Below are 16,082 nucleotides of genomic sequence, written 5' to 3' on the forward strand. Positions count from 1 at the left end.
TAATTTTTGCTTTATGTTTATTAGTCATGTTTTTGGCTGGGGAGGGAAGACAAGGATGAAAACTGTATTTTATACTCTGCTTTTATTTTCTTGCCTATAAAGTAGCAAAACATAATTCTTCATTGCCACATGGTGGCACCATATAACTTGATCATTTCACAGGAAGCATTCTAGTGTTTAGAAATGCCTCCTTTTTGTGTCTTTTGGAGGGGGAGGAAAGGGGATAAGAAACATTAACTACTGAAAACATAAGAACGTGCTCCATGCTGTTTCTGTCTTTTGCTTCACTTCCTGTTGTATGACCAGACAAATCCCTATCGGATCATGATTCTGCACTAATCAAATGATCTCATTTGGGAGGGAGCTAGCTTTCTTTTATAAAACCAGCATCATTTGACAAATGGAAAACAATATTGGTGTCTGGGGTGAACCGCCAGCCTTGCAGGCCTTAGCTTCTCTTAGCGGGGGCAGGGAGGTATTTGGCACAGGCCATCAGCTGGCATGCGTAGTTGGTTACTCGCTGTGAACTGGAATGGTGCCATTTATTTCCAGCTGAAGGTGCTGTTACCAGAACTCTTCCACCTTGTCAATAAAAAGCAAACATCTTCTGTCAGCAGCATGACATCATTTTCCCTAGAAGCAGCTAATAATAAAGCTTCAGCCTGGCAACCTTTCTGTTTTGTTTTGTTTTTTTCTTTTCCTTTCTGGGGGGTGCATGCTCTGAGTACAGCGTGCCATGTCACAGCACTGCGTGTGCTTGTTCCACCTTCTCTTTGCTTCCTAAATGCTCTTCTCCCCCTCCCCCCTCACCATTTTTTTCCTGCTCCTGTTTCAGAACTGACTGTGGCTCCTCTTGTTTCCTTTTCCAGACACAGAATTCACTCTGCAGCAGGCCCTCCATCAGTCTGTCTTCATGCCTTCCCTGTCCTCCAACCCGACCCACCGCCTCCATCTCTGCTGGGAGCAGCACTGCAAGCTGCTACCGGAGGTTTCGGGCCTTACTGCCAAGCATGTGGCCAGATGGACTGTGGAAGAGGTGAGTCACTTGCTGTGTGTCTACCTGTTCTGTATGTTACGCTTGAGGGAATCTCAGGTCTCCCTTTTTTGTAGTGCTAATTAGAAGACATCTTTTTTTTCCCTCTCTCCTATACAGGCACTGATTTATCTATTTGCTTTGCAGCTCTGGCATATACAGGAAAATACTGGCTCAGCAAGAAGTTTTACACAGATTCCTGAAAAAAAAATCTGTATTAACCTTTTCCTGTCAAACCTGTGGGCTTCCCTGATTCCAGTTCTTTTTCTGGCCACCTGTATCTGATGCTTGTAGTCTTAAAACACGATGCTGGCAATAAATACTGGGTACCCCTCATGGTTTTTCTACCCTGACTTTGCTAGTGCTTTACTTTTACAATGCAGGTAGTAGCAAAATTATATGCGTGGCTTCCTTCTTCCTCTCCCTGTCTGTTCCACACACAAAACAAAACTGTCCACAGTATAACCTGATTTCCAATAGATGTAGTCATGCAGCTGGGGATACATTTTTTCAGCCCTAGCTTATGAGATGCAGCACTCCTAAATAAGTATTGTCCCATGCAGTCAGGTAATATGTGATAACAATACGTGTCTGTGTGCTGAGTTGTTATCTTTGCCTCATTGCCTGGGGCATAAGTAGTATTTGCAGCACCGGCTAGGAAGTAGCAGCAACTTGACTCCTGGAGTGTAATTTCTGGCCTTTTATGCAGGAGAAACATGTTGTAAGGTAGATGGTTTCAAGGTGCAAGGTGACCTGGAAAGCAGAAAAAAAGTTTATGCCCTTTATTTTGCTGCTTTATGGTGCATAGAAAGTCTTAGAGGTTTTCCAAAAGTGTTTTCCTCACTGTCTTCTATCATCAGAGAAGTTAGATCTTGACTTAGATCTTTATTCTCTGGAGCTCCTTGGAGTCTAGAGGGATTAAAATATCACAAGAGACTGAAGCCTGTGAGCAGTTATGAGGTAGAATATGTTGTCTGTTTAAAACTCAGTGTTTCTCTCTCTTTCTCAGTGAAAACTTATTTAAATTACATTCATAACAAGTGAGTGGGAGAGAATTTGTGTGAATGATTGACCATCCGTGTGCCTTCCTTTGGGAGTCAAGAAAGCTTCCAGGCCAGTTTTCCAGAAAGTCCTGTAGTCAAATTGGGGAAAACAAGGTGTGTTACTCTGCTGATGTAAAAACAAGTGGAATGTTTTCTTATTATGGACAAAATGTTAGGGCTGCTTCATCAAGAGCAGAGTTAAGCACAAACCAAATAATAACTGCCTTTTACAGCTGACGTTTAAAGGCAGTATAGGGTGAATTTAAGTGGGGTATTAAATTGGTAACAGGTGAATATAAACACAGAGCACTGTGAGTGTGGAGCAGTATGATCCTGAGCTTTGAACCCCCAAAGGCAGTGGACTGTGGTCTGGCTGCAATCTGTTAAATGGTATGTTAGTAACCACTTGGAAGATGGAGACGTGAGGGCTCCATGGAGAAGGAGATCAATTAAAGTAACACAGGACATTTCCTACAGTCATAAATATTTCGGTCATAAGTGCTAACAAAAGAGGCCCCATTTTGTGAGTCTTCTACATCTGGAATTCCCAGAGAGATTCCCAGCAACCAGTGAGGTTTCCATTTAAGTAGAACGTGCGGGATCAGGATGTGTGATGAAATATAGCCTGAGGCCTAGGAAGTTGATAAAAAGTTAGGAAGCTTTGCTACATGTGGGCAGTACCTAGATCTGGTTTGTTGGAATGTGGACTTCTAACACATTTTACAAAGCAAGAGTTTGTCCTAGTTGGTCCCTGGTGTCTTCAAACTCTGGCAGAGAGAGATCCTTCACCTGAAACGGTAGGCACCACAGGGTAAAATTTTCTTCTCATTTGAAACTAAATTTCTGTTTTTATTTCATGACATTTACATTTCAGGAATAAATGTTTTCTTCACTCTCCACTAGCTGAGGCTTCTTTATACAGCTTCCCCTGCCCTGTGTCTCCTGCTGATTTTGATTTTTTTTAAATTTTTTTTTTTTAAAAGAAGCCCTGGGCATTTTCTCGCTTTGGGCACAGCTAACAAGGAGTAACTATCAGAGCCAACCTGAGTTCACTCCTCAGTGATGCTTTCCTAAGAGAGTCTGAGCACAGCTCTGAGAAATGCACCTGGGCTGCTGCAAGCCATCTGTGCCTCATTGCCCATCTCTGGAGTGCCCAATAGAGCAAGTGCATGGAGCTTATTTCACTGGTGGCAGACGCAGGGTCAGGAGGGAAGCCATAGAGTGGCCAGCAGCAATTGGGCCCAAGCAAAGATTTCCTTGCAGTAATACTGTCCAGTCAACAGGAGCTGTAATTTGTATCTAGGCATGCTATATACAGAAAGCTTGCTGTTATGTTGTCAAAATAGGAGGGATTTAGTTTCAGAAGTATACCAATACATGACAAAGAGTTGAACTGCTCATTAGTTAATCCTTTATGAGCTGTTAATACATGTGTGTGGGGGGGCGTGGGAGGGAGATGATAGGACTGTCCTTGTGCAGAATGCATATGGATTACAAAGCCCTGCTCCTATTTGCATTTTTCCTTACAGGTTTGTCAGTCATACTTTAGTTTGGTGTTAAAAGGAGTTTGCAGAGTAGGTTTGACACCAACATTAAACTACCTTTGCAAACAAAACTCAGTAAAAGAGAGAGAATTAAATATGCTAGTCAGTGGCAACATCTACACTTGTGCTTAAGTGTGGAGTGGACTAATTGGCTGTGGAATGCAATGGTATTAGGCCACAGTAAACTAATTAATGCTAGGGGTGTGCGAAACGGGCCGGATTCAGTTTGTTGATTTGAATCACTGTCCTGAGTCGATTCAGCCGAATCCAAATCTGAATATTCAATGCTGAATCAGCGATTCGGCCATAGACACAGCTTTAAATGTTTTTTTTCTACGTACCTCAGGGTACAAGGGGCAGCTTGTGAACACTGTGATGCTGGGGCAGATGGAGCATCCCACAGGGGTGTGGGGGGGCTCCACTGCATGGTTGGCAGTGAACCTGGAAGTGGAGTAGAAGTATTTCTAATCCACTTCCAGGTTCACCGCCAAGCACGGGGTGATGTCCCCCCAGCTCAGTGATAAGCCATGGGGGCACCCCAGGAGGCCTGAGTTGCAGAGTCTGGCGGGCACAGGAGGGCCCCCCCAGCCAGAAGTGGACTGGAAGCACTTCTGGTCCACTTCTAGGTCTGCTGCCAAGAGTGCTTGGGATCCCCCCACACTCATGTGGGACATTCAATCCACCCCAGCATCTCCGCATTCACAAGCTGCCTTGTACCTTGTGGTATGTAGAAAAAACATTTTGAAGATGTGTCTGTGTCTGAATCATTGAATCTTTCTGAATCTCTCCAAATCGATTTGGAAGATTCCAATTCCTGGAGTAGTTTACTCCAGCTCAAACTGCTCCATAGTTATTGCTTTGAATTAATTGCACGTTTAGATGCATACAGTGTCTATCAGAAGAAAAGTAATTTTAAAGAAGTCAGAGTTATGATGATTTCAATAATGATTCAAATCAGACTTCACTGCAACTGTTAGGAACAGTTTTCTGGAACTTACTAGGTTCTTTAGAAATTGCTCTAAAACCTATGGATACAGACCTTCTCTTTTCCTTCCGTGGCATACAAACCCATGTCCTTGGGACTGCTTCCTTGCAGATATTATGCATACAGAGAATGCTGTTGGAAGGAAAGGCCAAGCTAGGGTTTACCTTCTCATAGAAAAATCCCTCCCAAAAAAGAGTTCTTGTCAGTAAGTCTTTAAAGTCATATCCCCCTCAAATTTATAATACAAATCTACGAAGTTTCACAGAATGCAGTGTCCTTTGGCCTCTTCCTTCTTGAAGGTTTATCTGTGTTCCAGAGCTTCTGGATGCAGCTGTCACCCTCCCACTGACCAGGGGTTTCTGCCACTGTATTCCTGGCCTCTCAAGGTTTTCCCTAAGATCCCCTCCAGCTCCTGGTGGAGACATGCAGCTCCTTCCCATTACTTGAGAGATTCTACAGTCATTCTTCAGGAAGCAGCACCACAACTCAGGAAGGTTTCTCTAGACCACCACATTTCCAGGTTCAGGTCCCACTCCAGAGAACCTCCTTTGGGCTAAGGCATGTCTTGATTCAGGGCCGCCACCAACCTACTCCTCTAGCTATGCTGTGAATCAGGCAGGCTTCCTCAGCCCACCAGTATCCAAGTGTTCCAGTTCATCCTTTCCAGGAACAGTTGCCTGGCTTCAGTCTCCATTGCCTATTTAATCTACTCTATCAGTACTTTTCAACCTTTTAGACTCAAGGCACCTCTCAGAAAATGCCAATTTTTAGTTTTCACTTATTTCTTGACTAGAAAAATCATAAAGCAGTTCTTCTTTTGCAAGAAACTCAGAGGGTGCACCTACACATGCACTTTACTGTGGAGTTAACTAATTGATTCCTCTGTAAAGCATCGCTGTTTACATGTGCACCAGTATTAGGATGCAGTAAACTAATTAACTCTGCCATAGGATAGTAGGGTCGGGGACAGTACTGTCATATGGCAGAGTACTTTACAGCTCTGAAACACACGTAGATGGTGACCGGGGCATAAATTGCACTTGGTCAGCCCATCCATCCAGGGGCCTGCTCCTGGACTCACTTGTAAATGCTGCACCTGGAAGCAGTTTTGCTCTGGCTCAAAGTGCTCTGGAGTTTATCACATCACATTGATTGCATGTGTAGATGCACCCAGAAAAACCACACAGCAGGTCAGAATGTTTTTGATGCTATGGATTCCTGTTTGAAATTTCTGGGTTTATCTTGTGAATTATGTAGGTGTTCACACACCTAATTGTGATAGTTGCACAACACAACTCTTAAAAGGATCTTACAGCACCCGAAGATGCCATGGAGAACCACTGTACTATATCATAGCTGATATTCTCTATTAAATTCAGTAGGGCAATTCAGAAACCTGTAGGAAGGTATTTATATTGTTCTAAGTTCTATGAGACTTATTTTGTAAAGGAAACCCAGGGACCATTAACTGTCCTCATAACTTATGCTGGATTTATCTTTTCATACAGTAGATCCGAATGTGCTTCCTGTGAAGATTAATGTTTTTGCAGCTCCCCGAAAAAGCTTTCCCTGCTGGCATGACACTAGTTAAATACTGTTCCTGATCCTGACAGGTGTTGTATATCTACAATTACAGTGAAATCAATGGGGGTTACTGGAACTGCTTGCCTCATAAACATAAGCAGTAGGGGTGTGTGAAACAGGCCTTATTCAATTCAGATTTGGCCCGAATCAGGGACAGTGATTCAATTCGTTGATTCAGATCACTGTCCCTGATTCGATCTGGCTGAATCTGAAGATTTGATGCCGATTCGGAGAATCAGCAATTCAGCCATAGACATAGCTTTAAATGTTTTTTCTACATACCTCGAGGTACCAGACTTCTGGGTCCTCCTCCACAGACGTGGGGATCTGGGATTACCTTCCACCATGACTGGGGCTCAGGGTCTCACAGGGGACTCTCACTCCCCCCTGGGCAGCAGGTTGCGGTAGTACTACTGGTGTTATATTCTGCCTGCCCACATTGGAGGACTTACTGGGGTCAGGACTCAGCTCTCTCTCTCTCTGGCTGAGCCCCCTCTCCCTTCACAGGGCTCCATACGCTGCCCCCCTCACACCTGGGGCTCCACGTGCTGCCCCCCTCACACTGGGGGCTCCACACTGCTTATAACGCCCCATTTACTTGGGGTCTCGGGACTTCCCTCCACAGGTGGGCTCAGGTGGCCGTAGCTGTGCCTGGCCCCAACTCTCCTCCTCAGGGTCTCCAACCCCTGCAGGGCTCAGGCGGCCTTGGCCACACCTGGCCTCCAACTCTCCTCCTCAGGGCTTGCACCCCCACAACTACCTCCAGTGTACGCAATCCACCCTAAGGTGAGGGCTAGGGGTTAAGGTGCCCCGACCCACCTTTCACCAGGGTGGTAACTGGCCTGGCATTTCCTGGGGGCTTCCGCGCCACTGGGAGCCCCACCAGGGCACCCACCCCCAGCAGGGTGTAGTTTCTGGTCGTACCCAGGACCAGGAGCCTCCTACCATCCCCTACAGCTCCTCCCGATGAAACTCAGCAGACCTCTGGCCAGGCGATATTGTTGCCTGACCTTCAGCAGCCAAACTGCCTTGTTTATTTAGGCTCAGGGCTGCCTATAATGGCTTCCCTCATTAGGTACCTGGAGACTGCCAACTCCGGGGCCTTAAAGTGGCAGGCACACCTAGCACCCTGCCACACAGAGTTTGGGGGGAACAGCACCCCAAATCCTTGAAAGCAAAACTCCTGTCACATCTATGTGTTATACACAGAGGGGTCAAAACTGTGGGGCTGGTAGCTCTTACTGGGCCAAAATTACTTCAGTGTAGTGTAAGAGTATGGGTCATACATCAAGGCCTGCCAGAGCTTCCCCTGACTGGCCCAGGTGGGGGCCAGGACCAGAAGGGTCAGAAGGGCAAGGAGGCCTACTGAGAGGGATGCCCAAGAGCCAGGGGCCTGGGGTCCTGACTGGTCTGGAGGTGGGCCGGGGCTAGTGTGAGCTGAAGAGCCCAGTGAGGGGACCACACCCAAAGGGGAACCGATGGCAGGGCAATATGTGGCCCAGTATGTCAGCGGCAGAGTCTGCCTGAAGGGAGGAACTCAGTTGGGGGTCCTACAGTAGGATTCTGGGCCCCATCATGGGGGACTGGCATGTATGAGAACATCATGATGTCATCAGCGAGGCTTGGGCTGCAGTGTAGGGGAGGAATGGAGCCACAGATAGTGCCCCCTAGCAGCGGGGCAGAAAACGGGCAGCCTTCCGCCTAATTACATCTGTTAATTAATCGATTAAGACCAAGGCATGGCAGGCGAAAAGGCGGACAGTTTGCCTAAGAACAGGTGGGCGGGCTGTGCGGGGATCGGCCCCAGCAGGCCCCCTGCTACACCATGCACCAGTCTCCTTGAAACTTGGCAGGATTCATCCTCTCTGAAGATTCTACCACCCCTGAAAATTTTACCCATATTGGGGGGGGATAAAAACAACAAAAGTTATAGATATTTTATTGTTTCCCCATTATATCCTATGGACGGCTCTCCGAGGCAAATCCGAAGCTCCGTCCAAAGCCTCACACAGCCTTATATGCTAACTGTTCAGAAGTGGGTTGGACTATCAAGAATTAAAAAGGCAAAAGGAGGAAATGGTATCTGACAGTGTCGCTTATTAGCTGTTTGTCCATTTGTCTTAGTGAGAGAAATGCTGTATCTGTACTAGCTCAAATGAACAGGCCTTATGAAACAGATATTTCCCCGTTGAGAACATCCAATTAGTAAAAGATGTTTGATCAGATTATTCCTCAATATACACATCTTCTATGAGCCATGGAAGCTACAGCTGGAAAAGACAATATATATTAAGCCATTTGGGCTGTTTCCTTTTCCTTCTGCTCTCCACTTCAGTGCAGGAGTGATCCTTATGCTGTATACCCCAGCTTTAAATAACTTAACTTGTTGAATGTTCTCTACAGTCTTGGGGAAATTATTCCACGCTATAATTGTACTCGCCATTAGAAAGTTTTCCTGTTACTTAACATAAAAATAACTTTCATTCTTTTTATCCTAGTAATCCTAATTATAGCCATTGTACCACCACAAAAGTTCTCTCTGCATGGTGCTTACATCTTTCATGGTCTTCTGGCTTTTGTTCTACTTTTTAGGAAAAATACACTTGGGTACTTCTCTGAACCTTGCCTCTTGAAGGACATTATCAAATTTAACTGATTAAAAACTTTATTTCCAAAACTTTCATTTTCTGACAAAGCCTCTTCTAAATAATACATCTTGATTTTGATTTTTTTTTTATTTTATTTTTTTTTAATCTTTAAAAATAGTGTTTTCTTGTTTTATAAAGACCCCTTTTAAGAAGGGAGGAACTGGCTAACGATACACAGGAAACAATGAAATAGACTGCAGGCAAAAAGTGCTGTCAAATGCACAAAGGAAACCAACTGAAAAAAATGGAGGGTTTTATTTTTTCCCCCTAATCTTTTCCAGTTCTAGAAATGTCCAGTATCACTTGTTAGTGTAATAGGTATTTAACTTTCAGACACAATTATTAATCTTAATTATTGTTTCCAATGTTTATTTTAGGTCGTTAGCTTTGTTCAGCGTTTGCCAGGTTGTAAGGAACAAGCTTCTGTATTCAGGGAAGAGGTAAGTAAAGTCTGCATGGATGCTGTTCTGTGGCTTTTGAGATTCTGAAGTTAGAGAGATGCTTTCACACTTCTGTTGATTTTGAAGTAATGATACCCATTGCTATGTAAGGTTGGGAGTTAGTGACACCTTGGGAAAACTGCAGCATCCTAGCCAAATTCCAGTGTGGGCAACTGTATTCTGTCACTTTAAATTCACCATACAGTTTCAGCTGCATGGGGCATTCTTCTTACCCTGTCTGGGACTGTCCAGTAGCACTGCTGGTGGTGCTGGTGCTAGAAAAGCAACCATGTTATAGAGTCGTGGAGTCAATGGACCGGGAGGAACCTGTAAGATCATCAAATCCAGTCCCCTGCCATAGGCAGAAGGTTAAAGAGCTTAAACTAGCTCAACAAGGTGCTTATCCAGCATCCTCTTGAATGCCTCCAAGGATGGCAACTGCACCGCCTCCGCTGGGAGTGTGTTCCAGGTTCTAGTTACCCTTATGGAGAAGAAGTTCTTCCTTATGTCCAGCCTAAATTTTCCCTCTATCAGTTTGTGACTGTTGGTCCTCATTCTCCAAAGGGGCGCCTTCCTGAAGGGTTGCTTCCCCAAATCTTGGTGTTCCCCCCTGACATATTTGTAGGCAGCTATCAAGTCACCTCACAGCTTCCTCTTACCCAGCCTGAACAAGCCTAGTTCCCAGAGTCTCTCCTCACAGGGCCTATCCTCCAGGTCTCTAGTCATGTGGGTGGCCCTTCTCTGCACCCTCTCAAGTTGATCCGTATTTTTCTTGAAGTGTGGCACCCAGAACTGGTGCACAGTACTCCAGTTGCAGCCTCACCAATGCTGAGTAGAGAGGGAGAAGCACCTCCTTGGATCTGTTGGCAACACATTGGCTGATGCACGCCAGAGTTCTCTTTGCCCTGCTGGCAACTTGCTCGCACTTTTGGCTTATATTCATCTTATGGTCCCGGGTCCCTCTCAGATGCCATGCCAGCTAGTGGGCTACCGCCTATCCTATAGTTGTAGCGAAGGTTCTTCCTACTCGGATGAGTCTTTCTAACTAGCCTCCTGAGTTTGTTGAAGTCTGCCCTGAAATCTAGGACTTTTGTTCTACTAACTGGGATCTTAGCCTTCTGGTGAATGGTCAACCTCCCTTCATTAGCCCCGGCCCCTGACTGGAAGGATTGAGAAGACCACTTGTGCTCCTAGTTTCTTGAGCTTTGCCCCCATGGTCTTGTGGTCATCCATGATTCTCCCAGGGCTGTTTCTTGCTGTATCATTGGTGCCAACATGGATGAAGAGCATGGGGTAGTGGTCCGTAGGGCAGACCAGCTTAGGGATCCTTTCTGTAACATCTTGGATCCTGGTTCCTGGAAGCTAGAAGACCTCTCGAGCAAGAGGGTCTGGATGACAGATGACTCCTTCTGTGCCCCACAGGAGGGAGTCTCCCATGACAATCACCCTTCTTAGCTTCCTTGGTGAGGTGGCTGTTCCTGTCCTGCTTGCAGTGCAAAGGACACAGATGCCCCATTCATCGATGCTGGGAGGGCTGCATACTGCATAGCGATGGTGCAGGGTTATTGGTGGAGCAACTGACACGCCTTGTGGCTTTGGGCCTGAAGTGACCAACTTCTACCCGCTGTCAGTTGGGGCATCTTGTTCAAGCCCGTACTTCTCCCTGGTTTCCATGGTGTCCTTCTCCAGGTGCAAGGTCCGGCAGTATGCATCAATCTCTGCCTTGTGTTCCCTGATAGCATGCACCCTGTTCACCTCTCCTCCTGGAGCTCCCTCACCCAGCCCTCCAGAGTCTCCACCAGCAAATACATCTCACAAGTGGGGGTGCCAGTGCCTCAGCTCCCAGTCTCCAGCAGACATGCCAGGCAGCCCTTGCAGCCTGGAGTCAAGGGCTTAGTCTGTGTGGAGGCTGGGACCATAGGCTCTGTCTGGGTAAAGACCTGGAAGCCTAGGAGTGTGGTGCGTACCCATTACCATGTCTGCGGGACAGACCTGGGTCACATAGCCTCCTAGGTAGCTGTTTAGGTAGTAGATGAGGTGAGTGTCTGAAATTACCCCCATGTGGTCCCTGCAGCTGCTGTTCCAGTGTCTTAGCAGCCAAGCTCAAATAGCTGTCTGCAGTGGGAACCCCAAGCAGCCTGGGGTTTCCCTGGGTCCCTGGAACTCACCCTGGAGGTGGATACCTGGGCTCCATTGCCAGAGGATTATCCTATGGCGTGTGGGGCTTCAGCTGCCCAGGAACGCCAGAGGCACGGAATGTGCTGTATGTCGCCACCAGGGGCATGTAGAGGCAGTGGCGTACCATGGGTCTCCAGCACCCAGGAGCCAATGCTTACATTTGCACTGCCCCCCCCCCCACCTGCAGCTGATCGCTGAGCCTGGAAGTGCCAGTGGCAAAACCAGAAGTGCCACTGGGGGACCAAGCGCCCCCCACCAGGCCAGCACCCCCAGCCCTGCCATTGGTACACCACTGCATAGAGGTAAGAGTGCCCACCAATAGACCCTCCCACTTGCCCTCCTGTGGGAACTCCACATGCAAACTCGCTTGCCATGCCCAGAGCACGCTTGTTTGCACAGCTCCCTAGGGAGCTGGGCTAAGTGGGAGCCGTGGGTGACCCTTCCTTGGCTCCACTCAGCTGCCCTCTCTATCTAGCGTCCACTCACTATGGGCCCCACTTACCTTTTGGCTCCACACTGGGGGTCAGGTCAGGAGTCCTAACTCATGGGGTTGTGACAGGTTTACCCCTGTGTGTCTCTCGCTGGGCCCAAACTGTTTTTTTTTTCCCCACTGGCAGGCCCCTTTAAAAGCTGCACATGCAAAAATCACTGGCGGCACCGCACCACTCAGATAAGTGCTGCCTCCTTCCCCTAGTTCCATGCTAACTCCCGTGCCGGGCCCAGAGTGTGCCTGCCTGCGATGCAGCAATGAAGAACTCCTCTGCTCTGTTTGATGAGAAGTCATGCCTGCCTTTGTTAATGAGGCTGGCAACCAAGAGAATTTTTCTTAGGGGTCACCAGCTGCTCTTGGATCCCAAAGCAATGGTAGATGAATTTGCAGTTGTGTAGGAAATTGCAGCCTTTCCTCTTGGAGTCTGACCTTATGATGGTTTTCTCAGCTCTAGCTGTTTCTGAAATTACTTCAGTGTAGTGTAATACACTCTACCCAGCTTTTTAAGACCATTTAAAAACTGCAACTAGCACCGGATGTGACTCTTTTGCTTGTTCTTTGTGTGGTTGTCTCAGACCCTTGTTCTGGAGACTATACTAGCTCCCTTTTCATTTCCAGGCACATCTTAAGGTATTCTTAACCATTTGATCAGCTTGCTTAGTCACACCTCTCCTTTCTAACATCAGGTGTTGTAAGAGCTGGAGGATAGGGACTATGTTTCCTATGTTCTGTGAAGTACCAAGCACACTGTTGTGCAGAGACCAGCAACCTTAAGCCACAAACCAGAACAACCTGGTTTCAGTGTGGCATAAGCCAGGTGACTTCAGCAGCATGTTTGTGGTGGAGTGCTTTGCCAGTACATATGCTGCCCCCAGGCAGGTGGGATTTGCATCTGCACCACTGCTGCTTTTCCCAGTCCCCTCCCCACCACCTGCCCATTTGGCGTGCACCCACAGATTCGAGCTAGAGGGGAGCTGCACTAGGACCAGGCAGCTGGAAACTGTGTCTGCACTGCTGTTTCTCCCCACCTGCTCCCTCCTCCCCCTACCCTACCCCGCTCCAGCGGCAGAGTGGGCACCGGCTCAGTTCCCCACCAGCTGGAAGTTATGCTTTTGCTGCAGCCAGAGAGCAGAGAAAAGTGGCAGCAGTGCCGGCACAGCTTCCATCTGCCCCGCCCATGGGTGTGGGCAGAAGTAAAGCCTTCCCATTCCATGGGCCAGATGTAGTGTCTCCACACGCCAGAGCTGGCCTGTTGGCCATGTATTACCAACCCCTACTCTTTCGTACTAAATAAGTAATAGTCCATCATGCTCATTGTAAGAGAAATGTTCTTAATAAATACAGAAGAACATAAATTATTGGACCCCTGAGATAGCTGCAGTTCAGTAGCAGATAAATAGAAGTGATGCTTGTATATTTATAGTTTAAATTGTGGGGGTTTTTTGAAGTAGCAATACTTTGGAACACTATTTAATTGAATAGAATGGGAAAAATGGAATTTACTTAAATAAAAAGAAAGTTTTCTGTGTCAGCAAGCATAGGGCCAATACTCCAGTTTTTAGTGATGAGCTAGTCAGAGAAGATTGGTTTGAATAAATAAGATTTTACTGATCTATCCACCACTTGCAGTTGGAATTTAAATGGGTCTTAAGTGCACCTCCAATCTTAGCCACTTCCTATTAACCCAAAGCTAGCCCAGCTAAGTACCAGGCCCTATTCCTGGCATGAATTTGCAGACTTTTATTCACACTAAATTGCCAGTTTGGAATTAAAACCCTTTTAACAATATGCTGAGCTTCAGCTAGTTCTGGCCAGAACTGAAGTGTGAGTGACAGAAGTGCTGAACTCCACTCGAATAGTCCATTAACTGTAATCAGGCCTCTAAGTGCATTCTGTTTAGAGTAAATAAATCCAGTGCAGGCTCGGGGAGGGGAAGTGGTTAAGAACAAAGAGAACAAATTGTGCGAAGAATCCTAAAAAGACACCAAATGGGATAGAGCAAAAACAACCTGCATAGTTTCCTGGATGGAGGGTCTTGCTCTTCCTCTGTGTCAACATTTAGCACACTTGGGGTCAGGAAGGAGTTTTCCTCTAGGCCAGCTTGTAGTTGGACAGCAACATGGACAAAAGGGAGGTGTGGCCTTCCTTTGCATTGTGGTGTGTGGTCATTTTACTAGAATCATGTAAGCGTTGGCAGTGTCCTTGTCCTCTCCTGTTTTTACCTATAGCATGTTTATAGAGTATTCTTGGGAGTTTGGGTATTGGGTCTTATATCTTCCAGAATATTAGTTATTCTAGGTCAGGGGACAACAACCTTGGGCCAGAACAGGCCAGAGCTTGCAGCATGGCTCCCTGTCGCAGGCTGCAAATCTCTACCCTCTCCTCTCCCTCTCCACTCTCTTCCCAGAGCTCAAGTTGTTTTCTTGCATTTACCCTCATTGCAGATACCCAGCCCTTCGGCAGTGAGGCATAAGGACGAGCACGAGAGCTACAAAAGGGGATGCTGTGGAGGGGACAGGTGGCTTGGCACAGCTGCCGGCCACTTGATTCCCAGGCCAAATCCAACCTCTTTGTTGGCCAGATCCTGGACCATGGATCATAGGTTTCTGACACGTGCTCTAGATTTAGTTTATTTAAGCAACATTTCCCCCCCCAAAATAATTTGTATTACACTCCTTTCAGTACTTCAGTATTTAAGCACCTTACAAACACAAATGAATAAAATAACTGACTGCTTGGTTGTTAGGGAGCATTGCTGTATTTCCTGCTTTGAAGGTGTAGATAATAAGGGCCATGGAGGTCAGATGTCTTACTCAAGATTGCACTTGAGTTTGTGGTCAAGGTGGAATAGAAATGAATCTGCTGGCTCCTGGTTCTGTGCCATACCATATGTCTGTCCCATCCAGTTAGGCAGCTATATACTGATCAACCAGTTGTTAAAATGCAAAAATATTTCTAGTTGGCAGAATAATAGGAACATAAGATTTGTCTTCCTGGAGCAGAAATGTGCCCTGTCTAATCTGTATTCTGCTTCTAATGTTTACTAGCATCAGTTCTTAGTAATGGACATGTACGTAGTAAAGGCCCACAGGGAAAAAATCTCTTCCTTGTCTTTGTTTATTAATATTTTGCTTCTGCCCTGAAGCGTTAGGGGTTTATACGAGTTATGTCTTTATCATTTCTAGGGTAGCTGTGACTATTCTTATTAAAAACTCTTGCATTCAGTGTTATCTAGTGGCAAGAAGTTCCATGGCCTAAATACATGTTGCATTAAAAAACTGTTGCCTTGTACAGGTTTCCCTTGCTTTATGCAGGTTCTGCATGTGTGAATTCACTCTTACACAGTGACCCCTTTTATACAAAAAATTGCTATATGTGAGGTAAATTCGCTCTTATGCGACCAATGTGGTGGAAGCCTGCAGTCATCTGCTTTGTGCAGTGCGTTGTGAGAGTGACGCACACCAAAATATGGTCTCCTGTGTGGATCTGTGTGTCTTGCTTGTTGTCTGCGACACGTGTTTCTGTAGTTGCCTTCCCCATTATGGCTTCTGAGTGTCCCGCTAGTTTATCTCCTACTCCTCTCTGCTGTTGGCGAGTACCAAAATTGTCTTGTAAAAGCGGTAGAAATGGATTTGGGGATCAGTACAGTTGAGGTCTTGGAATGTATCTCTATTTGTTACTTTGTAAAGTGGGTTCCTTTTATGCAAATTTGAGTTATGCACTGTTTTCCTGGAATGCATGTACAGCATAAAGCGAGGGAAACCTGTATTGGTTTTCAATATGCTTCCTTTCAATTTACTTGAAGTCCTCACACTCTTACACAGCTAATTACCTCTCATCTTTTGAAAACATATACATAGGATCAGACAGTTTATCTTCTCCCTACCATTCATTGTTTCATTTACCTATCATCTCTCCTCCTCAGATTAAAGAATCCCATTTTATGCTGCTGAAACCAATTTTCTTAACTTCTTTTGTTTTCCTTTTTTTAAATGGAGTCTCTGTGTTTATGGGCGTGCTTGCCAGACTGCCCAGATGTTCAATCACTGCAAATGATTCCTTAGCTGTAAGGCTTCAGCAGCTGTAACCAAAACACACGGGGGGCGGTCAGCAAGTCAGAGCTCCTCCAGCTTTACA

General features: G+C 46.2%; 1 protein-coding gene across 4 annotated transcripts in view; it reads left to right on the forward strand.

The window, feature by feature from the left end:
- LOC109318421 (lethal(3)malignant brain tumor-like protein 4) overlaps positions 1–16,082 on the forward strand; it is a 93,874-nt gene that overhangs the window by 70,555 nt on the left and 7,237 nt on the right. For 3 of the 4 annotated variants that reach the window (XM_019547663.1, XM_019547661.1, XM_019547662.1), the window contains exons 19-20: positions 870–1,036; positions 9,215–9,277. In XM_019547663.1, the coding sequence (XP_019403208.1) occupies positions 870–1,036; positions 9,215–9,277 (230 nt within the window). Of the gene's footprint in view, positions 1–869; positions 1,037–1,180; positions 1,480–9,214; positions 9,278–16,082 lie in introns of those variants that run through there. The other variant, XM_019547664.1, reaches the window with a different exon arrangement.

Source organism: Crocodylus porosus, unplaced genomic scaffold, assembly GCF_001723895.1.
Source record: "Crocodylus porosus isolate Cpor-Errol unplaced genomic scaffold, CroPor_comp1, whole genome shotgun sequence".
In the NCBI taxonomy this organism is placed as follows: Eukaryota; Metazoa; Chordata; order Crocodylia; family Crocodylidae; genus Crocodylus; species Crocodylus porosus.